At 52.6% G+C, this 23,346-nt stretch overlaps 1 protein-coding gene across 1 annotated transcript; it reads left to right on the forward strand.

Moving 5' to 3' along the window:
• Window positions 1–141: 141 nt before the first annotated feature.
• NT5C1A (5'-nucleotidase, cytosolic IA) lies at window positions 142–21,649 on the forward strand. The gene is made up of 6 exons (XM_033854646.2): window positions 142–327; window positions 7,254–7,421; window positions 7,888–8,017; window positions 9,607–9,729; window positions 11,957–12,141; window positions 13,834–21,649. Exons 1-6 carry the CDS (start codon window positions 202–204, stop codon window positions 14,197–14,199), a joined length of 1,098 nt encoding a protein of 365 aa, XP_033710537.1. The 5' UTR covers window positions 142–201; the 3' UTR covers window positions 14,200–21,649.
• Window positions 21,650–23,346: the final 1,697 nt, after the last annotated feature.

Consider the following 23,346-nt stretch of genomic DNA (forward strand, 5'->3'; position numbering starts at 1 on the left):
ACGCACCGGCTGCCAACAGGGCGAGCTGAGCACCTCAGCGGGCCCCCCCCCCATCCCGCCCTCCGGCCGGCCCGCACGCGCACTCTCCACCGCTGCCCGCCCCCTTCTCACGCCTGGGACGCGCCTCCCTCCCGCAGCCCAGCCCCGCCGGCTCCGCTCTCCGCAGCCGCCTGCTCCGGCTGGGCCAGATCAGAGCCGAGCATGGAGCCTGGGGAGCCCCGGGAGCCCCGCGAGCCCGCGCCGGGGGCAGGGACCGCCGCGGCCCCGCGCTGGGAGGAAGCCAAGACTTTCCACGACAACCTCGCGCCCAAGAAGAAACCCAAATCGGTAAAAGCAGGGCATGGGTATGGGGGAGGGCAGGGGGCGGGTCACCGGAGGGGGGGTCGTCAGCCTTCTGGAGAGGGACCCGTGGTGCCCCTCCGAGAAGGGACGCAGTTCCTCAGCACGAGAATGCGCCAGGCCGTTGGCACGGGCTCGGGTTTATTTTTGGAGCTCTGCTCTGGTGTTTTTCTTATGCCGGGGCTCGTGTTCCACGCCAGGATCCCCCTCCGTCATGCTGTCATCAGGGCCCAGCTCCAGACCTCGGCCCAGCCCCTCCCCTTGCGGGCAGCCTGGGGCGAGCGGACAGCATTTGTTGGCAAAGCCGGTCAGCGGCGCCTGCGGAAGCGCCCCGGGCTCAGGTAACCCGACTCTGAAAACCCGGCTCCTTGCTGTGCGCTCCGGTTTCTGCCATCTGGGCACCGGGCTCCGGACCCGAACCTCTGCGTTTGGGGTCTGAGTCAAGGTCCTGCGCCTTGGGCTCGGGGTGCCGGGTTCCCCGCGTCTTAAGAGGAGGGAGCTGCCCTGGAATCTGCTCTCTGCGCTTAGGGGCTCTGCGTCCCTGGTTCTGGGATCCCGACGCTGGACTCTGCTCCCCAGCTCCGGGCTCTGCTCGCCTCACAGGGGAGCCCTCGCTGGCATCGACATCTCTGCGACCTCAGTGGTCGTCTCATCCCTTGGGGATTCACACAGAGGAGGGAGCTCGTCTCCTCATTGGACAGATTCATGATGCCCTCGTTGGTCCCTGGGCCTTGCTCACTCCAGCCTCCCAGATCTCAGAGCTTGGGAAGGGGATAGAGGATCGAAGCTGGCTCGGAGCATCCTCCAAAGAGCTCCAGCCTGAGACCCTTCCCATGAGGCCCACCCTGTCAACAGTCATTCCCCCAGAGCACCTCCAGGCCTGCCCAGCAGTGTGGATTGAGAATGAATTAGACTGAGTCCCCGCCTCAGGAGCTCACAGAGACCCTGGACATGGTGAGTGCTCAGGTGAAAGACCCTAGCAGTGGGAGCATAGAGGCGGGAGTGACTGCCAACTCAGGAAGTCTTTTAGAGGTGGCATTTGAGCTGATTTTAAAGCCTGAGTAGGTGGACTTTCCCAGGCAGAGAGGGAAACAGGCTGGGCAAAAAGCATGACTGATGTCTTTGAAACTGAGAGGATGCAGGATCTGAAGGAGAAGAGTTGAAGTGATGCCAGAGACCCACAGAGGGCCTTGAATGCCACATTAAGGAGTCTGAACCTTATTCAGTGGGGTTAGGGGTCTTAAAACTAGGTTCCATGAAGCCCCATGTTTCAGGAGGTCTACCCACATGTGAAGCCAATTCATTTTCTTTCTTCCTCAAACTATGTTTTACACAAGTAAAAATAGGTGATAAAACCCAACTTACTCAAATGTGTTGTTGGACATTTTAGCACCTTGGAGACTGCCAACATATTAACTTATGCTACATACAGGTTGATTACCGTTTTAGCAAACCTCAGAATAAAGCATTTCCTGTGATCGGTTTTAATAGAAGAGTATCTTGAGATTGCTGACAATCGTTGCTGAGTCTCCTGAGGGTTGTAGTTTAAAACAGAACAAAACAAAAAAAGCCTTTTACCTGGGGCTTCCCTGGTGGCGCAGTGGTTAAGAATCCGCCTGCCAATGCAGCGCACATGGGTTCGAGCCCTGGCCCAGGAAGGTCCCACGTGCCACGGAGCAACTAAGCCCGTGCGCAGCAACTACTGAGCCTGTGCTCTAGAGCCCGCATGCCACAGCTACTGAGCCCACATGCTGCAACTACTGAAGCCTGTGCACCTAGAGCCCATGCTCCACAACAAGAGAAGCCACTGCAATGAGAAGCCCGTGCACTGCAACTAAGAGTACCCCCTGCTCGCCGCCACTAGAGAAAGCCCGCGTGCAGCAATGAAGACCCAATGCAGCCAAAAATAAATAAATAAGATAAATTAAAAAAAAAAACAAAAACAAACCTTAAAAAAAAAGGCTTTTACCATTTGCAACCACTTATTGGTGTGAATTAGGGCTTTCTCAATGCTGTGCAAAAACCGACAAACTGAAACAGAAACAAACTGACTAGATGATGAAGCTTAAATCCACACTGGTCTCCTGTATTCATTGGTTGACATGATAATAAATATAGCGTGAATATGTAATACATTTGAATTTATGGTATAAATTTATACCAATAAGATATGGTACTATATGCTTTACATATTGGGACTCCTTGCAAGAGTTCGTTTGCATAAAATGTCAACCTACTTTTAAAAAAAGTATGAAAACCATTATGGAGCTATGGCAGGACTTTTCAGCAAGGGATTAACTCGGTCCATTTTCATTTTAGAAAGGTCACTCTGAGGCTGGGTTGGTGGATGGATTGGAGAGGGTGTGTCTGGTAGCAGGCAGATCAGTGAGGAGGCTGGTCCCTGCCTGGGGAGGAAGCTGTGGGATGGAAAGGAGGGGATGGACATTGGGAACTAGGGTGGTGCGTGGAGCACACCAATCTGTTTCCTCCCCAATCACCAAGGAACCCGGGAGCTCAGGCCCAGTCGTCAGTTATGACCTCTCAGTCAGCCCCTGGCCCTCACTGTTCTCTGGGAGGCAAGGAGACTGGTGGCTTCTTGGTCCCTACTCCTTCCTGCAGAAACCCCTCCCCCCTACAAGCTATTCTGGGGGCTTTGGGCCTCCTGGGCCCCATCAGGGCCTGGCCTAGGCTTATTCTCATCCCCAGGAGCCTGAGTGAAATATTTAACCTCCAAAAGCCTATAGGAGGCCCTCACCTCATGAGGTCAGACGACTTCCTCAGTCCAAACCTGTTTTGTTCCTCTCTCCTCCGGCAGCCTTTCTCACTCTAAGTCCTTCTAGAAATAACAGCTTTTGGCTATGTTCCTATCTTGGGCCCAACAGGCAAAATCACTTTGGCCTCAGTGAGAGCTCCTCAGGCAGGCTGGGTAGGGCTGGACTGCCCTCCTTTATCCCTCCATTCCTGTCCCCCAAGCAGGAGTAATCAGCTGGACCCCCCAATCCCCCCCCACTCCAGTGAAAGACAGGGAGAGCTGGCAGCACCTTGGCTCCCTGGAGCCCGGTGTTCCCAAGCTGAGTTCCTGGTCTGGGGTAGGGGGTCTCTCTGACCTAAGCTTCAGTCTGGCATCTGGACTTCTTTCTGATTTCTGGAGGAACTGTCTCTAGATGCACCTGACATCACGGGACGGGGTGACCTCCCTCTGCAGCGAGGTCCAAGGGGGTGTCTTAGTGCTTGGCTTCTCCCCAGCTCCGACCAGCCCCTTTCACTTGTTCCTTCAGCTCCGCCTGGAGCCCAGACAGGCTGCTTCTCTCTCCCAGCTGGCATTCCATATTTCCCACAGCGGCTCTTGCCCACTAGGCCCTTAGACTTCTCCTCACTTGTACAGAGTCAGAGCAGGCTGAGCAGGGAAGCAGGGTCCTTGCCCTGGGGCCCTCCATTCTGGGAGTAAAGAGAGCCCTGCCCTGAGAAACCTCGCTCTGAGGGCATGGTGCCCCTCACCAATTCTCCCAGATCTGAAAAGGGAGGGCTGGGGTGTGAGGAGAGTCCCAGGGAAGTGCCTGAAGTAGCAGGGGTTGGGGTCTTCTGCGAGTGATTGAGGAGGGGCATACGGGGGTAGGGTGCTGCTGTGTGGACAGAGGCCAGGCTGGAGGCCAGAGACTTGGGATCTTATCCTGGCTCTTCCTTGACTTTGCTGGGTGACCAAGAGTAATACTCTGCCCCTCTCTGGGCCTATTTCCCCATCTGTAAAAGAAGGAAGTGGAGACTCCTGGGACCAAGGCAGCTGGGATATTTTTTTTGCAGTGGCCAGAGGTGGGATGGGATGGGGTCTGGGCCGGTCAGCCGGAGGAGACCCAGAACATAGCAGTTTGGCAGGGACTGTGGGACAGAAAGTGACGAGCGAGACCTTGGCTGGCTGCCTGAGCTGGAGCCTCCGGCTTGGGAACCTGCCCGAACAAGCTGGAGGGTAGCTGGCTCCCTGTCCTTGAAGGGGTGTTGGGCCTGGCCCTGGGGCAGTAAGCCCAGGGGGCGAGGCAGTCTCAGCCCTTGCCCTGAAGGCCAACAGGCTTCCTGGGTTTATGAGAGCGGGCCTCCCCACGCCCCCAACCATACCCTTCCCATCCCTGGCCATCCATCTATCACCCCTTTTCTTTCATCTTTACCTTCCTTCCCTGAAGGCTCACGGTGGCTGAGGGGTTTGGGAGGTACCCAGCCCAAGAACACACAGACACTTGGGGGCGGTTGGCAGCTGGGAGAGTTACTGGGCTGAGCCCCAGAGGACAGGCACCTGTCCTGCCAATGCCTTATACTCACCCTGCTGGGCCCACACACTGTCTTGGTTGGGATAAAAGTCAAATGCAAACTGAGGTCCACCTCCTGAGTTTGGGGACTCTGGTCTTCTCTTCCTACCTTGAGGTTCTAAAGATTCATTAGCCACTAGCCATTCATGGCCACTTAAATTGATTAAACTTAAAATTCAATACAATTAAAGATTCAGTTCCTCTGTCTCACTGACCATATTTCAAGTGGCTCCCTAGCCACATGCAGCCACACGGAGAGCACTGGACGTTTCCATTATCACAGAAAGGTCGATTGGACAGTGCTCTTCTAAAGCATGCACAGATCTCTGCCTTGGGGATAGATCATAAGCTCCATGTGGGCAGGGATCACAACTGTGTGATCCCTGCCATGTCCCCAGCACAGTGCCTGTCACATGGTCATCACTCAGTGTTGTCAACTGATTGGGACCCAGGCTTGACTCCAGAGAGGAGAAATGGGGTTGAGTGTGTGACCTGCGGGCTGTAAGGAGCAGGCCAGCATGCAAGGTCCATTTATGAGTCTTGTCCCCAACTTGAGTCCCTGTTTCCTCATCTGTAAAGTGGGAATCATAGTCCCAGGATCGCTCAAGTCACAGAGATGTGGTGGGACTCTCTGGGTGTCTGTGAGTCCTTTGGGGACCCCAGGGATTATGAAGGGTCCAGCTGCTGCCTGTGGTGGCATTCCTCTCTCCCCATTCTGCTGGAGGTGCCAAAGGAGTTCTGAGGCCCTCCCGGGCCCCTGAAAGAAGGCCTTCTGCAGTCTAGCACCTGCCTACTCTTCTGGGCTCAACTACACTCTGCTCCCATGCACAGAGCTCTGTTCACCTTTGTGAAGGCACGGCGTGTGTGCACACCTCCTCATGCCTCCCTTCGCCCCACTCCTCCTTCAAGGCTTTGCTGAAACGCCTCCTGTCCTATGACAACTTGCTCTGAACGCTTGTCATCGAGACTTTGCTTTCACCTGGTTCGAGCACTCATTTCAGTCCCCTTTGCTTCTCTGTTTACCTGTCTTTCTCCCCTATCAGCCTGTGACTCTGAGGGCAGGAGCCAAATCCCTACCAGTATCATTCTCAGGCAGAGCCCAGGTGCTTGGCACAAAGAACTAGTAAATGTTTGTCAAATTTGCATCAACCGAAACAATATTCTCTGAGCATTTACTATATTTCAAGCAATTTGAACAGAGGAGGGCACTGCACTGGAGTTTCTAGTTCATGTTAAATTTGTCATGGCAAATACTGTCTCCCATTAAACTATATTGCTTAAAAGTTCAGAGACGTTAAATATTTACTGAGCACCTACTCTGTGCTAAGCACAGTTCTGAGCACTACAGATACAATATATGAACAGGATAGTCCTGGTTCCTGTTCCCTGAGAACTCAAGCATGGTTCCTGCTTCTAGAGCTCTGTCTAGAAATAGAAATAGTTAAATAAGTAATTATAATTTAGTGTTTAATTTTACCACAAAGGAAATCCTTAGGAGAGGTAGCAAGCCCATGACTAGGGGTAAGGGAAGGCTTCCTAGAGGTGACTTGTAGTTTGAGACCTGAAGGCTGGATGGAAGTTAGCTGGAAGGGCAGTCAGGGGAAGAGCACATGAGGCAGAGGAAACATCATGTACGAAGGCTCGGAGAAGGTAGGGGGGAGGTGTGCTTAGACATGAGAAAGTCAGATTGAGCAAAACGGGGTAATGGGAAGGTGACAGTGGAGACAGAGGTAGGGTCTGTCATGAAGGACTTCCTACTCCATACTCAAGGCTGCCGATCCACGTGTGAGAAGAGTGGGTACCACTGAAGGGGGAGGCGGGGCATGATCAGATCTGAATTTGGGAACAGTCCCCTGACAACACTATGGACCACGTATTGGAGGGAATGAGAGATGGTGATGGGCTGGACCATGGTAGGGAAGACAGAAAGAAGTGGATGGATTCTAGTAGAGTTGGCAGGTTTTGGTGACTGATTGATGGAGGGAAGGGGGTGAAGGAAGATTGAAGACTTGCGGTTGACTTCTGGGCTTCTGGTCTAGGTGATGAGTAGTTGGTGGTGCCAAGCGTTGAGATGAGGAAAGCGGGGAGGGGACCAGGTTTGGGGGTGGAGAGAATGCTGGGAATTCAGCCTTGGGCATGATGAGTTTGAGTGTCTATTAGTCAACTGGGGCAGTTAGATATATGAGTCTGGAGCTCAGGAGAAAGATTTGGGCTGGAGATAGAAGTTCTTATATAATTGTCATGTTTCTGGGCACCGCTTCTTCCTAAGGGCATGTAGCTCCCATTTTATAATGGAAACCATCTGGAGACCGTCTTGAGCATCTGTCATACTTTGACTACATACACTGTATTCATTTTTCTGTCGAGTCCAGATGGCTGGCTAGATTGCAAACTCCCTGAGGGCATGTACCTCCCATCTGATTGTCCTCCTCTGTGGGGAGCCATCAACTCCCTCAGCCCCCAGTTGGGTCCTGCACAGAGGGGGTCCTGATCTAGGTCTGCCCCTGCCCAAGGCTGAGCTCCTTAGGGCAGAGGCTGGACCTGTGTCTTCTCCCTGTCCCTGAGACCTGCCTCAAGAGAATCTGAGAGTCAGCCCCTTCTCCTGCGCCCCTGCAGCCCAAGCCTCAGAATGCAGTCACCATTGCTGTGTCTTCCCGAGCCCTGTTCCGCATGGACGAGGAGCAACGGATCTACACGGAGCAGGGTGTGGAGGAGTACGTGCGTTACCAGCTGGAACACGAGAACGAGCCCTTCAGCCCTGGGCCGGCCTTCCCCTTCGTGAAGGTGAGGGGCAGTTCCACCACTGGCCATACGGTGTCTTTGTGGGCGTTAGAGAAAAGCACTCCCATGGGTGTATGAGTAAGGAAAAGGGGTCCCTTCTGGGCAGATGCCACCACACAGGAGCATAGCTTGGCAATTGGACAGCCATTGTGGGAAGAAGAGGCCACCCCATCCTCTGGACTAATGCAACCCCACTCCGGGTAACCAGCTTAGTGCATGGAACCTAAGCTGGATTTCCACCCCCACTCACCCTTTTAGTGAGGCACCCCTGGGCAATAATCAACACGCACAGTGGCAGAGACTGGGAGGAGATAGCCCGCGTCCACTGGCCTCACCCCGAGCCTGGCCCCAGACCTCCCCTCTCCTCCCCGTGTTGGATCCCAACTCACCCCTCCTCTCCAACCCTGGCTACCAACTCCAGGCATCAGTCCCTGGGGGTCTGAGCCCGAGGGTCCACTCTCCCATCCAGGCTCTGGAGGCTGTGAACAGGCGGCTGCGGGAGCTGTACCCTGAGAGCGAGGACGTCTTCGACATCGTCCTCGTGACCAACAACCACGCTCAAGTGGGCGTCCGTCTCATCAACAGCATCAACCACTATGGTGAGCATGAGGGCTTTGGCCATGACGTGACCCCTACCGGACACCCGGGGTTGGGGTCACACCTCTGCAGGGTGCAGGTAAACCCACTGGAACCTCGAGCTCAGAGGGGTGTTGGTAAACAGGCCCTTTTGTGTAGCCTGCTTGTGTAGCATTGCCATGTTCAGGGTGTAAATATTCCCACCGTGGCTGATGTCAAGCTACCAACAGTTGAACAATCTAACTGGCTCCAAAAGTCCCTGGATGCTTAACGTTCGGCTCTTGCAAGCTGGTACAGGCCGGCTCCAGCACATCGCCGCACAGGCCCCACTCCCTATGTGATTGGGCAGGGCACTTGCTGCCCCTGTGCCTCAGTTTCTCTCTCTGCAAGGGGGCTGACAGGCCTTAAAGTCTGCTGGTGGAGGCAGGTGCAGTCGTCAGAGTGAAGGGACTTTGTGTCTTAGTCCAAACTCTTGTTTGAAAGTAATAGACCCTCCAGAGCCAGACCTTTCAGCTGAAGAAAATGGTGGGGTTTTTTTTTTGTTTTTTTTGGCTGTGCCGCATGGCATGCGGGATCTTAGTTCCCTGACCAGGGATTGAACCTGTGCCCCCTATGTGGAAGCGTGGAGTCTTAACCACTAGACTGCCAGGGAATTCCCGAAAATGATTTCTTATTAGGTTACAGGTGTGCCTCTTGGAACCACAGGGAAGGAAGTGAAATTGGGCCCACAAAGGCCTGAGAATCCCAGTACTGGCAATCTCTCCAGGGCTTTTTTTTCTCTCTGGACCACATGAGCCCTTATTTCTGCTTCTCTCAGCAAATCTGTTCCTTTTTTTTTTTTTTCTTTTTTTTCTGTCTCTTTTTCTCTTTCTGCAAACTAGGTTTCTCTGCCTTTCATGAATATGGCCCAAACTGACAAGTTTACAAGTCCTTGTTCCTTGTTTTCAGCAACCAGGAGAGGCCAGTTGGCATTTTTAAATCCTAATTTCAAATTGTTAGGAGCAGGGGTGATGTTCAAAATATTTAACCACCTTGTGACATAAGTACCGAGGAATCAGGACAGACACTACCTATGGTACTGGGGCAGAGTCCTGAAGGACCCCTGCTGTGCCCTTCCACTGTGGACCCTCCTGTGTGAGGGGCTGGGGTGGTGATGGGGTAACTCAGTGGGCTCAGAGCAGCAGCCATGTATCAGCAAGCAAAGTTTTACAACCTGCACAGACATAGGTACTAGGTGACTCTCAGCCCAGGCTGGGAGGGAATCTAATTGGCCCAGCTTGAGTCAGGTGCCTATCCCTATCCAGTCAGCTATGACCAGGTGGGACCACGAGCCACGAGGCTGGGACCTACTTTTGTAGTACTGTGATCCCCTGAAAGGGGACATTACTGTGAGCCAGGCAGCTCCTCCAGAGATGTGATCATCCCCATTTCATGGTCGAAGAATGGAGGATCTCAGAGAGGGGGAACGCTGGCCTAAAATCACTCAGAGAATCACTCTGCTGCCCCACCACCACTCAGAGCCAAGATGGCGTCCACTGAACACAGAGGGACCACTCTGAGGCCCTGAGGGTTGACCCAGGCATCACCTGGGTACTCTCTACCTCCTCTCCAGACCTGACCATTGAGAGGTTCTGCATGACAGGCGGGAACAGCCCCATCTGCTACCTCAAGGCCTATCACACCAATCTCTATTTGTCGGCTGATGCAGAAAAAGTGCAGGAAGCCATCGATGAAGGTGAGTGAAACTGGGGAAGGAGAGTGTGGGGAGTCTGCCTAAGGGGGCTCAGAGATGGGAAGCCTTGTCCTAAAGCTCTGAGCTGGCTCTAAGGGTTGCCATGGTAACTGGAAGGGGAGGACCATCCTTACTTCCTATGACCTGTCCTGTAAACTCTGAGAACAAGGCCTCACCTATTTCACTTATTGCCCATCTATTCCACTGTCCCACCTCCTGCCCTACCATGTTAAGGATGCCTTTACTCATCAGCATCACCCAGCCTTCCGTTTCCATGGGAACCTTCCTTACAGCCCAGAAAGCTACTCCCTTCCAAGAATCTTCCAGGTCAGTAGGAGTTCTAATTCCTGTGTGACCATGGGCAGCCTCTGTCCTTCTCTGGGCCAGTGAGGAGGGAAATCAGTACCTAGTCCAGCCTGAGCAGTAGAGTCTGGGAAATGACCAGCATTCCAGCAGCCGGGCCGGCCAGTGCTGAGGTGAGGTTAGAGACATAGCTGCAAGCGCGTGTGTCTTTCAAGGGGCAGTTTTGGGGATGGTATCCATAGTCTCCTGACAAGGTGTGTTTCCCTATTGTTCACGGAAGACGACAGGCTCACAGGGGAGGAAGAACTGCCCCACTGCCCGAGAGGGCTCCTCAGGCTGAAAGCTACTGTTACTTATTTATTTTGACATTTTATTGGAGTATAGTGGATTTACAATGTTGTGTTAGTTTCAAGTGTACAGGAAAGTGATTTAGTTATACATATATATATTCATTCTTTTTCAGATTCTTTTCTCATATAGGTTATCACAGAATCTTGAGTAGATTTCCCTGTGCTATACAGTAGGTCCTTGTTGGTTATCTATCTTATATATAGTAGCGTGTGTATGTTATCCCAAGCTCCTGATTTATCCTTCCCCCCAGTGTTTCCCCTTTGGTAACCATAAGTTTGTTTATCAACCAACGATATGTTTACTTTCCTCTTCCTCTTTCATGCTGTCTCCTGCCTGGAAGCCTGGCCTCTCTCCCGCTGATGCCTCACTCCCCTGAGATGCTTGGGGTTCCAAGAGACTTTCTTTAACCAGGAAGCGGAAGCCATTTCCCTAGACAGATGTCACTCCCTCTGGTTGGGGTCTTGGCATTGGTCCGTATGTGTGCCTCTATATGTGTATAATTTAAGCCCAGGCTAGGGAGCAGGGGATGGTCCGGAGGCAGGCCTTCCCCAGGTTCGGTGGTTCTGGTTCATCTTGGTTCCAGCACTGGCAAAGCTGAGAAGGTTCCTGGCCTGATGTCCAGGGCCTGGGCCTACTTACACATCCTCAGGCTAGTGAAGTTGTGGTGAGGCTGGCATTGCTCTTTCCTCCCAAAGCTCTGCCTCTGTCCAGGCCTGCGGCCCTAGATTCCCAAAGAGCAGGGCTGACATGGCCTTCGGAGAGGTGAAGAATCGGGGATGGGCTGAGCCCACTGCCTGGGTCTCCAGCCTCCTGGTACCGCTCTTTGCTGTCCAGTGAGTTCTAGTTGGAGCCAGGGTTCCCAACAGGCATACTGGGCCGTCTGGAGAAGCCGAGTCTGTGTCATTGTGGCGGCAGACTGAGGGGGTGCCCACACCCACCTCACCACAGACTGCAGCCTAGAATCTCAGCCCCAGACAGAGCTGAGCACCCTTAATTTTATCTTGGTCCAGAGAGGGTGAGGGACTTGCCAGAATCAACAGCAAGAGAGTAACTGAGGCCCAGCCAGGGTCGGGGCTCCTTCCCAGCCCCCCTGTAGATCTACATCAGGGGCCTGTGAGGAGCTCCAGGAAGGACAGTGGTGGCCTGGGGGACTCGCCCTTCCATCCAGGACTGATGTTTGTCTGGTCCATACCAGCATGAACTTACTAGATATTAAAGTATTGAAATTCCCCCATGCCGATTGATAAATAGCTCCTGCCCTGAGTCCTCTGAGTGCCCCCTGTTCCCTGGGACACCTCCCGGACCTTCCCTCAAAGCAGCAACTAAAAGGGAAACCCTGGCATGGGCTGGGGCCTTCAGAGTCCTGCTCAGAGCAAAAGCCACTATCCATTCTTACTGGCCCCTTTGGAAATATTCCGAATATTAGCCCTCGTTAGCCGGCCCCTGAGTCCTAGGTGAGGCAAGCAGGGCAAGGATAGCCTGAGATAGCCCTCTTCTGGCCCCCAGGCAGCTGAGGCAGGTGTCAGGGCCCTATTACCTAGACGAAGGCAGACAATGCTTCCCTTTCTCTGCCCAGGGATCGCAGCCGCCACCATCTTCAGCCCCAGCAGGGATGTGGCTGTCTCCCAGAGTCAGCTGCGGGTGGCCTTCGATGGGGATGCTGTGCTCTTCTCAGATGAGTCGGAACGCATCGTGAAGGCCCACGGGCTGGACAGGTTCTTCGAGCATGAGAAGGTCCACGAGAACAAACCTTTGGCCCAGGTGCTCCACACACTCCCCAGAACCCTTGGGTGGAGCAAGGAAGCTCCCCAGAACCTGTCCTTGGCTGGAACCTCCAGCCCAGAACCAAACCCCAAGCTCAGCCCAGAATCCAGCCAGGTCCCCTCCCTAGGCCTCCGGCCTTCCTCCCTCTCACCTGACCCCTGGGTCCCCTCAGCGAGCTTCTGCCTCTTCTTTGAGCTCCCATCTCTCTCACTGCATTCCCATCCCCGCTTTGAAGCCCACATTCTCTCTCTAAGCCCCTCTCTGAAGCCCCTACGTCTTCTTTGCAGCTCCGTTATGAGGTCTCCATCCCCATCGCTTCTCGGCCTTTTGGCTAAACTCAAGTGTAGGTCTCTATCCCCTTCCTGAAACCCCCATCCTCCCTCTAAGCTCCCAGCTCCTCTCTGAAGACTCCATCCTCTTTCTGAGGTCTCCATCCCATCTCTAAAGTCCCCATCCCGCTCTGAAGGCCTCATGCTCTCTCTCTGAAGCTGCCATCCTCTCTCTGGAACGCCTGTCCCCTCTGAGAGATTCCCCCACTCCTCTGAGAGGGATCCCATCCTCCCAAGAAGTCCCTGCTTCCCTCACTGAAGGAAAGGAAGAGTTGGGCTGGTGCCCTTCATTGGGGCAAGGAGATCCAGCTAGTGTGGGGTCTGGGCAGCCCATCTGCTTTGGGCCACACCAGCCCTTCACACCTCCTGACAGCCATCCCTTGGCCAGGGGCTCAGAGACCCTTACTCACCCTTAAACTGCTCAGAGTGTCACTGAGAGCAGAATATGCCCTAGAGCTGGTGGAAATTCCTTGGGGTTGGAGCTACTGGCATTCTCCAGCCCTCCAGGGAGCTCCTATCTGTGCTTTGAACAAAAATCTGGGTGCTCAATAACCCCAAATCCTCTCTCTCCAAGAGCTCAGCAGGCTTCAGCTCTGACTCCAGAGTAATCGTTTCATTTTCTCTCTTGTTGGTTCCCTCTGAAATCCTTGGCAATCCAGAGCGGGACAGTTTTTCCACTAAGTGGTAGGCAGAGCCCCAGGAGACCACTGCTTGCCCCAGGTCACCCAGCAAGTGAGGGGTCTCCAAGATTAGAAACCCACCTTTCCCGATTTCCAGCGGCGTTACAGTTTTCTTCTTCATCATCCTCTGGTTCTGTATTCACACCTCCTCATGAAGCTTCATTGCTCCAGGCACTGTAAAGAGTAAATCCTTTCCCTGACCCTACAGAGCTGGAGCACGACACCCTGAGCCACTCACCTGCCCCAGGGGCAGGGTTGATATCGGGCAGTGACACATGGGTCTGTCTGTCGCAGCTAAGGTCCATTCTGATTGAAGGGTGCCCATGCCATAGTTACTAAATACTCTTAATATCCTCCCTGCTGATGAGCACGAAGGCCACACTTAACAGAGTTGCTGGACAGACACCCATGTACCTGGTGGGCTGCTATAGTAACAACCCTGATACGGTTTTTCTGACGCAGACATCCCCAGTCACAGCAGACTGCCATAGGGACCTACAGCCCAATTGATGCATGCAGTGGCCCGAGCAGGCATAGCGGAACTGAGAGATTTAGAGATCCTGAGAAGCTTTCCCACCCCAAACAGCAAGATCCTAGTGTTATAGGTAGGAGCCCAGCAGCGGAGGGGGCAAATGTTTGGGAGATGGGTGAGGTCACAGTGTTCCTTTGCCTTCTCGTAGGGCCCCTTAAAGGGTTTTCTGGAGGCTCTGGGTAGGCTGCAGAAGAAGTTCTACTCCAAGGGCCTGCGGCTGGAGTGTCCAATCCGCACCTACTTGGTGACGGCACGCAGTGCAGCCAGTTCTGGAGCCCGGGCTCTCAAGACCCTGCGCAGCTGGGGCCTGGAGACAGATGAGGCCCTGTTCCTTGCGGGAGCGCCCAAGGGCCCCCTCCTGGAGAAGATCCGCCCACATATCTTCTTTGATGACCAGATGTTCCACGTGGCTGGGGCTCAGGAGATGGGCACAGTGGCCGCTCACGTGCCTTACGGTGTGGCGCAGACACCCCGGCGGACCACACCCACGAAGCAAACCACATCTGCACCGTAGCTGAACCACCAGCTTTGCTGACCCACGTTGCTCCAGGCATGGCTCCATGTCGTACACGTCGCCCAATGGACACTTCTAGTTCCTCACCTCTGCCCTTCTGCATGTCCGCCCTCATCCCTGTGAGTGAGGTACTTGTAGGAAATTAGGCAGACTGGTCCGGCATTCTCACCAGCTACCCTTTTGGGCAAACACTGTGCCATGATCCTGGCTCAGAAAGTAAGACTGTGCAGAAAAGCTGGGTTTCAGGGGGAAGTTGATGGGACTAAGGGTGAGAGGGTCAGAGCAGCAGGATGCCTCAAGAGGAGCTTATAAAACTAGCTCAGTGTAGTACAAAGAACACTGCTTTGAGAGAGATGGGATCTGGCTTCTAAACTTTGTCCTGGCAGTGTGCACGACTTTAAGTTTGAGGTGACTTAAAGGATGAGGTGACTTCCCCCTGTGGTGCACTGGTGAACTCTCCATCCTTGCAGGAGCCCCTGCAGCCCCTTTGTCACCACTGCCAGGGGAGAACTCTCACCGCGTGATGAGTCAGCTTCCCCACCTTTTAGGGGGTTTTCAAACTCTCCTTTAGCTAAAGAAGCTTGGTTTTATAAGATTGCCCTCTTTGAAGGAAGGATTCTGAGCCAGGGCTTCTCCTGATATATATGGTACCTTTGTACAAATTATAGAAGGACACTGTCTCTAGAATGAATTGTGAAAAGACGGCCCTTCCTCTGGGCTGACCCAGACTACGCTGGGGCACACAGCTTGGTTAGCAGGATATAGGCTGGATTTTGGCCCCTACCAGCTCCTCAGCCCAGAGGCCTTTGTCAAATGGGCAAGGCACACAATCGTCCACAGCAACCTTCCCTATAATTTTACACGTTTGGAAACCACTGGATGAGACGACCTGTCTACTTCCTGTGATGCCTTAATCTGAGTCATCAAGGGTCAGCTGCCAGGTGCAGGGTTTGTGGAAGGAGGGAGGGAGTGAATTTAACCTGCATGCAGACTCTCATCCGGCCAGCAGGGGGCACTGCAGGCCCTCCCTGGGAAGGCGCTTTACTAGGCCTGCTCAGTGCTTCCTTCGCTTTTGCTTTTTAGCCAGAGTTAATTTGTTGCTGCCTATCAACCCCCTCACCTCAACCCTCACTCCCTCAATGACTGTGTCCTACTCTGCTTGCCAAGCAGCCCTGCTGGGGGGAAGAGGTGGAGAATTGGTGTTTAGTGTTTGTGAGCTCAAATGCAAGGGGAGAAACCTTAGGGGCTGAAGTGGGAGGTGGTCCAGGCTGAGCCCAAGGGAAGGCCTGCCTGGAGTGATATAGGAAATGTGGGGAGGTCAGGCCTGATGCAGTGACTGGTTAGAGAGGAAGGAGCTGCAGTGTGCATTAGCAAGATTCTCCAGCTGTGGGATTGTGATTGGAGGTAGCAAGCTCTTCGTCACTAGGATGCTGTCAAAGGGACTCCAGGATGAGGTGACCTCCCCCTGCGGTGCACTGGTGAACTCTCCATTCTTGCAGGAGCCCCTGCAGCCTCTTTGTCACCACTTCCAGGGAAGAACTCTCACTGCTTGATGAGTCAGCCTCCTCCTTTGCTGACCAGCTTGGCTTTCTCCGGAGAGAGGGTGGGACCTCCAAAGGCTGGTCCCTCAGGAAGACCCAGAAGGGGTGAGGAGACGTCAGTGGTGGGGACTGATTGCCCAGCTTCCCGGGCGAATCCCAGCTGTGAGCAAGCACTTTATGAAGAAAGCCAAAGGTGTCATTGGAGGTGTGTGCAGGGGAGCTGGAACACTTCTGGGGGCAGGAAAAGGGGTGACAGGCCACATGAGGCCTGACCTTTATCCTTTTGAGGACTCAGCCCAGGGTCTGAATGGGCACAGGTTCTGGGCAGTGGAGGGCAGGATCGTAACGTCAGAAAGATAACGCAGGAGGGAGAACAAAGTCAGAAGACTGAGGTGGTTCTGGAAATGAGCAACAGTTTGGGTGAGAAGAGAGTCCTGGGCTGGGCTTGTCCTGTCAGTGCTGGAGCGGCTGAGAGGCTGGCCGTGGGGAGGAAGGGCAAGGCTGTGCTGGGTGTCTGGGCATTGCCAGGGGACGGGCAGGTGACGAGGATGTCCTTGCACAGGGTCATGCCATCCACAGCCAGGATCCTTCTGGCCAACAGAGGAGGCCTCAGGGCAGAGGGTCTGGTTTGGAGCTCTTTCCTCTGCCGAAGCTCCCAGCCCAGCCAGAGATACTGTGAGACCTAAGGACAGCCTCCAGCAAACCGAAAGGAAGTGAGAGAAGGAACTCAATCCCAGTCAGTCTTGACCTTGGCCGAACCACACAAAGGCCTGCTTCTCCTTCCTCTGGGGTCAGAATCACCCCTTGGGGGAGCCTCCAGGGCTCACAGAGCCAGCTGGTAGCCATGAGAAGCCTGCAAGGCTGGGCACAGCCGAGGCTCACTTCATGGCACTAGGCTGTGTGACCAGGGTGGACACACGCGCTGCGAGGGCAGCACCGGATGTCACCTAATCAAGATGCACTGAGGGATGCTGAGACCAAGAGGTCCTGCCCCCAGGGCCTCACCATAAACACCCCTGATTCTTCCAGGTCTCTCAGGAAGCAGGAAAGCGTGATGTGGGAAGCAGCAAGATAAGGCACCGTAAAAGCTGTGTATTTCACTGGAGCACTGTTAATAGACTTGGACAGCCCTCAGCGATGAGAGACACTAGGGTCCAAATTCTATTATTGAAACCATAAAAGAGCATTTCAGGCCTGGAAAAAAGCTTTCAGTGTCTGGAACAAAAGGCCAGAAGTCTTGGGGGCAGGCTTAGACAGCTGCCAGACACACCTGCTGATTGTTTCAAGGGATGAGGAGATGTCCTGGGGAGAACATCGCTTATTGTATCAGCAAGCAAATTAAAAAGCCGCGCGAGCACCAAAGCCCCAGGCCCAGCCATGGACTGCAGCACTGGGCCCGAGGAGCCACAGCTCCTGACATGCAGAACCCCTGGGGCCCAAAGCACGGCACCCCGACAGCGCCTGCAGAGCACGTCCCAGGAAATTCTTGCCAGCCAAGTCCCAGACCCAGTGGAAACTGCCACTTAGCAAAACAGAAGCCCTGTTACTATGCACTGAGATTGCCAAGGTCACTGCAAAATAGCCCTCTCTGCTTTCTGAGAGCCCAATCAGAATGATGGGGATGTAGCAGAAGAAGTTGAAACCAGCAAGAAGTGTAAATCCAAGCTGGATCCAGCATTATAATGATACTCAACTGGTGTGCACCAGTCCAGCTAAACTGGCGATTAAAATATTGAAATGCCTCCATAACGGTTGTAAATAGGGCTGGCCTGAGCCCCTGACTTCCCCCTCCCCATGGCCTCAGCTGCCCCGGCCCCTTCGTCTTCCCACGATCCAGCAAAAAGGGGCTCTGGGAGTCTGTGCCAGCATGATGGCCAGTGTCCACTCTGTTTGGGGGTCCCCTGGCCATGCTGGCTTAGAGAGATTAAGTAAGTTGCCCGAAGTCACACAGCTGGTAAGTGGCAGTGGGAGGACTCAAGCTCATGTCTGTCTGATGCTGGGACTCAGGCCCTTAACTCTTTTGCCATACGGCCCATAGGTGCATAGACGTAGCAAGAGAAGCTTCATAGCAATGGCGTTCCCTTGATAGTCTGTTAACATGTTGACCCCCTGCATGTTAAGATACTATAATAGACTCGAGAGGGTACATCTTTGTTGTAGCTTTCTAAATAGCTCGGAGGAATTTAAACTAGGGCCAAACATTTGCAGATATTCTAAAGCACCTCCAGACAACCCCAAGTTCTGTAGAACCCAGTTCTTATTGGGTTAATGCTGGGTTTGGCAAGCAAAGCTCCTTGGCCAAATATAGCCCACCACGTTTTTGCAAAGAAACTTTTATTGGAATACAGTCATGCCCATTTGTGTACATCTGTCTTCAGCTTTCAAACTATAGCAATGGAGTCGAATTGTTTCAACAGAGACCAAGGAGCTGGAAATATTGGGTCAGCCAGAAAGTTCGTTTGGGTTTTTCATTTCCATCCTACGAAAAAACCGAACGAACTTTATGGCCGACCCAATATTTCTCTGGCTGTTTGCAGAAAGAGTTTGCTGACCCCTGGGTTAAGGCAAACATCCCTGGCACGCTCCTCAGTGGGAGAGTCCAGCTTACATCCACCTAAGCATTCGGAGGTAGAGGCTGGCTTGTTTGCAGAGGGGGCAGCACAAGACATCTCTGTGCCCATCTGCAGGCATCATCAGGGATGGCAGGCACTAACTGAGAGCCTTGATGCTAAACCCAGCAGACCCTTGGCATCTGAGGATTGACGATTTCAAAGTTTGACTATTTTCAAGTGACCCGTGGCCTGTTGTAATTTGGAATGTTGATGCTCACATCTGATTTTAGTGTGCTCTCCCAAGCTGCTGGGTGAGGGGCAGGGAGCAGGACCCCTGCCTAGGGCTGAGCCCAGCTGGCTGGCCTCTGCTCAGCACGGCTATGTAGTTCTCAGCTCATCATTGCCTTTGAGGGGCCTCTTGAGAAGTAATAAGTGCTGGTAGATGGATGGGCCTTAGGTAAATATTAATTTTGGGTAAAGTGAAGTGCCCCATGTTGACTTAAGGACCCAGATCTAACAAGTCATCTATATGCCCTCTGTGGAAGCAAGAACAAGCTCTTCAAGAAGATGATCCCAGTGAGGACTTTAGCTGGCTCAGAAGTTACTGATCAAGTGAGAGAGAAAACTCCAGTGAAAGTTGGAATGACAGTTTTCTTGTGGTATTAGGGAGTGAGCAACAAACACGCGTACCCTTATGATGGAATTGTGAATCCGGAGAAATCTGCCGATGTAGGGAATGGCAAGTGTAGAAGTGGTCCTACCTACCGCCATGGTTGCTGGCACTGTTCCATCTTCTACGCTAAGCCCAGACTTGACCTCAGAATCCTTCTCAATCCAGCATTCCAGGCAGCTACTACCAGTGGGTTGGAGTTGGCATGAAAGATGAAAAACCTATTTGCCATCCCTATTGGTGTTGGATATTGCTTTCCTGGGGGCGTGCAAGGCCCTGAATGTTCATTCCCCAATGTTGTGCTTCAACTCTGAGGATGCCAGAGTCTCACCCCACTCAGGCAGAACACAAAAAGGAGGAAGAACGGCATCCTGTGTTGGTGGCTTCCTTAGAGGAGGTTGCCTGAGAAGCAGTGTCCTAGGTTTCATGGTCTTCAAGCAAAGCACAAATACCCCTCCTACCAGTAGGTGGCACTGCAGGCCAACACTCCACTGCTGGCCATAGTTAATGGTTTTCTTCCCTGGTTACTTTTCTCTCCTTCCATGCTACTTGGTGCCGTGCTGGACTCCCGCAAGTAGCTTAGCCAAAAAGGACTTTAGGTGCTGCTAAGCATAACTGTGTGATGAGCTGACAGCTCTTACCAACAACCACTGTGATTGCATGTATGGACACACTCATATGAGTGTGTGCAACAGCATTAAAACTGCATGTATGCATGCTTTTGTGGGTGTATGTAATGGGGCAGATATCTCTGCTGAAGACTGAGTGTGTGTGTGTGTACAGGTTGGTTATCTCTGTTAACTAAGGGTCCTGGGCCCCACATACTGATGGCCAGCCCTGCTTCCTGGGACTAGTTCTAGCTCTCCCTATCATCTCATGGGCATTTGCACATACGCAGTGTGGGGCTCTCTGAGGCCCTTATCTATCTCTCCAGCTTCTAGCCTCTGGCCGACAAGGTCTTGGCTCCTAACCCTCTGCCTCCCCCACCCCTTATCCCTGCAGCCTTGGGGACAAAGTGGTAGAATCACTTTTGGCTGCACCTGCCTCACCATCTACATTTATTTCTTCCCTCCCCTTGACAGTCCTGAGTCCAACATGTACAGTTGGGCAGACTGTGCACTGAACAAAGGCAGATGGAGCCATTCACACCATGAGTGGTACCTCCTAGGCATCTATAAAAGCTGCCAACTGTACCCAGCTGCCTTGGTCATCTCATGGCCATGGCTAGGAAAGCTGCCGTCTTCCCTGCCCTCCTGGCCCAGCCCAGCCTAGGCTGGGATTCCTTCCTCTGCTTGGGTGTTCTAGTCTGGCCCAGAAGTGACTTACCCTTGGCCTTGATCAGGAAGTATCTCCCTGATGGGCCATCCCCAAGAGGCCTTTGGGTTCAATTTATGAAAATGAAATACGGCTGGCAACTTTTCAGTTACTGTAAGACAAACCAAAACTCTGCAGATGGGGTCGCCGATTCCCACACTCCTGGCCTGCAGGTGAGTACGCCTTCACGGGCCAACTGCTAAGATGGCTCTGCTACGGAATTAGGGTAGAAGCCTCAAGTCTAGGTTTATAGCTGCACCAGCTAGGAAATCGTGAGGTTGCCATAGACTGGACACCTGTGCCAGGTCACAAACTCTGATGCCTCCAAGGGCTGGGCGGGAAACATCAATGAGCAAGGAGGATTAGGCAAGGACTGTAGCAAAATGCGGAACACATATGCTGTAGTCTGACACGGTTGCTGCCGTGTGGGAATGTGGCCTGCTGGTGCCAGATATTCCTCCCCATTTTCCAAGAGGAGCTAGAAATCTGGACTTTTAAATGTTGGCAACTGAATTCTGAATTTAGAAAACACTGTGCATGCCAGAGAAACCACATCTTACAGGCCAGATCCGGCCTTTGAATTTCCAGTGTGCACCCTCTGACCCAGGGCCAGCGAATGGGGTTTTTCAGAACTGAGTAATGGAGTCTGAGAATATTACACTCAGACTCACAGAGCTTTGGATCTTTAAGAAAACTTAAGGATAACGTAGTTCATTCCTTGTGTGTTTTAAACTGTGTACATACAAACTTTTTATTAACAGCACACATATCCTTAAGTTCTAGTTTCTACCTAAAAGCATCTCTGTTCCCCCAATTTAACACAAGATTTAAAATGAAGTCTCGACACATAGTAGGCTTGTATCTACCTGTCAGAAGCCCTATTTTATTTATTTATTTATTTATTTATTTTGCGGTACTCGGGCCTCTCACTGCTGTGCCCTCTCCCGTTGCGGAGCACAGGCTCCGGACGCGCAGGCTCAGCGGCCATGGCTCACGGGCCCAGCCGGTCCGCGGCACGTGGGATCTTCCCGGACCGGGGCACGAACCCGCGTCCCCTGCATCGGCAGGCGGACTCTCAACCGCTGCGCCACCAGGGAAGCCCCAGAAGCCCTATTTTATACCATTTGGTTTATGATAGGTCTACTTCTGTCTTTTGCAAACATGGGCTGCCCTGGTCTTCCTTATAACCTAACTTCTCTGGGTTGCTTTCCATAGTAAACCTATAAGTGCCTCCTTAAACAGTTGGGGCCTGTGTTTCTTCATCTGTGGGACTTCCCTTGCCTGGGGGTGAGACTGCTCACACTTTTCCCAGCGGGGTCCCTCCGTGGTCTGCCCTCAACCTCCAAAGGCCCCAGCTCAGTCTGGCTCTGCGGCATTTGCCAACTCACACAATACAGGGTGCTACGTGCTGGTCAGTGTGGATCCCTGTGCTCGTCCCATACCTAATGTTACGACCTGGCCTTCTGCTTCTCAAAAGCCATTCAAATAAATAGAAGACTTTTTAAAATAAACTTAGGTTGCCTTCTTGTCCCCCCTCACAATTGTATTCACAAACTGGCTTAGGGTCCCTTTAAGAAATGCCAATGGGAAGAGTGGATATATGTATATGTATAACTGATTCACTTTGCTGTACGCCTGAAACTAACACTACATTGTAAATCAACTATACTCCAATAAAAATTTTTTTAAAAAGGAAATGCCACTGGGGATGCAAGGAGTGAGCAGGCCTGGGATTGGTTCCATCCGTGGGTGCCAGTGTCTCTCCGTAGACCCTCCCCACCCACACGAAGACCACCCTGAGGTGAGATTCTGTGATGGACAGCAGCCTGAGCCCATCAGAAGGCAAGCTTCCTCCAGCAGTGCTCTTGGCGTGGACTCAACGTTCCCATCTGGAACTACCAAGGCGGAGGGGCAGGGGGATGCAGTGGGAGAAAGAAGAGGTGCTGAGAAAGCATGTGAGCTGTAGGAAGCAGGGGCTGACTCAGACTCCAGCCTCAGCCCTCACATCATCCTTCCTCCTGCACCTCAGCCCCCTCCACAGCAAACCCAACCTAGGGCCGATACCTCTCTTCCATCCTGTCCATCACCCTCATTTCTCCCACGCTTCCCTTCACCTCCATCCGCTGAGGCCCCGTCAAGGCTCATCTCACACACAACTTCCTCAACTAGGATCCCTCAAAACTCTATGTATCATGAGGGACGGATCACTTCCTCCCTTGAACAATATTGAGGTCTGTGGTTCTTTCTCCCATAGCCCGACAGAGTATTAGTTATGGGAGCCAGACTAAGTGGCTGTGAATCAACCTGCCTATAACTGAATGATTGAATTCGGAGCTGATAGGACTGGGCCAGCTGTTTGCAGCCAATGTCGTTTCTGAACTGGTTGTAAAGTATTTTGAATATCTCTCTAAAAAGTAAACCAAAGGCATGGGAGTCTTACAGTGGATTAGTTATCTGTTGCTATGTAACAAATTAGTCCAACACTTAACTGCTCAAAACAACAAACATTTATTATCTCACAGTCTTATGGGGCAGGAATCCAGAAGCAGCTTAGCTGGGTGGTTCTTGCTCAGAGTGTCTCATGAGGTTGTCATCAAGCTGTCAGCAGGGCTGCAGTCATCTGAAGACTTGACTGGGGACGGAGGATCTGCTTCCAAGATGGTGCACTCGCATGGCTATTGGCAGGTAGCCTCAGTTCCTTGCCACAGGATGGCCTGAGTGTCCTCACAACATAGCTGTCGGCTTCCCCCAGAGTAATCCAAGAGAGAACAAGGCAAACTTGCTTTAAAAAACTGTCTTTTGTGATACATATATACAATGGAATATTACTCAGCCATAAAAAAGAATGAAATTGTGTCATTTGCAGAGATGTCGATGGACTTAGAACTCTCATACAGAGTGAAGTCAGAAAGAGAAAAACAAATATTGTATATTAAATGCATATTTGTGGAATCTAGAAAAATGGTATTGATGATCTCATTTGCAAAACAGAAATAGAGACTCAGACGTACAGAACAAACGTGTGGATACCAAGGGGAAAAGCGGGTGGTGGTGGTGGGATGAATTGGGA

The sequence above is a fragment of the Tursiops truncatus genome, chromosome 1, assembly GCF_011762595.2.
Source record: "Tursiops truncatus isolate mTurTru1 chromosome 1, mTurTru1.mat.Y, whole genome shotgun sequence".
Classification (NCBI taxonomy): Eukaryota; Metazoa; Chordata; class Mammalia; order Artiodactyla; family Delphinidae; genus Tursiops; species Tursiops truncatus.

Coding starts and splice junctions, on each gene's coding strand:
- NT5C1A (XM_033854646.2), top strand. CDS start 202: ATGGAGCCTGGGGAGCCCCGGGAGCCCCGCGAGCCCGCGCCGGGGGCA. Junction 328..7,253: donor CCAAGAAGAAACCCAAATCG/GTAAAAGCAGGG, acceptor GCGCCCCTGCAG/CCCAAGCCTCAGAATGCAGT. Junction 7,422..7,887: donor CGGCCTTCCCCTTCGTGAAG/GTGAGGGGCAGT, acceptor TCTCCCATCCAG/GCTCTGGAGGCTGTGAACAG.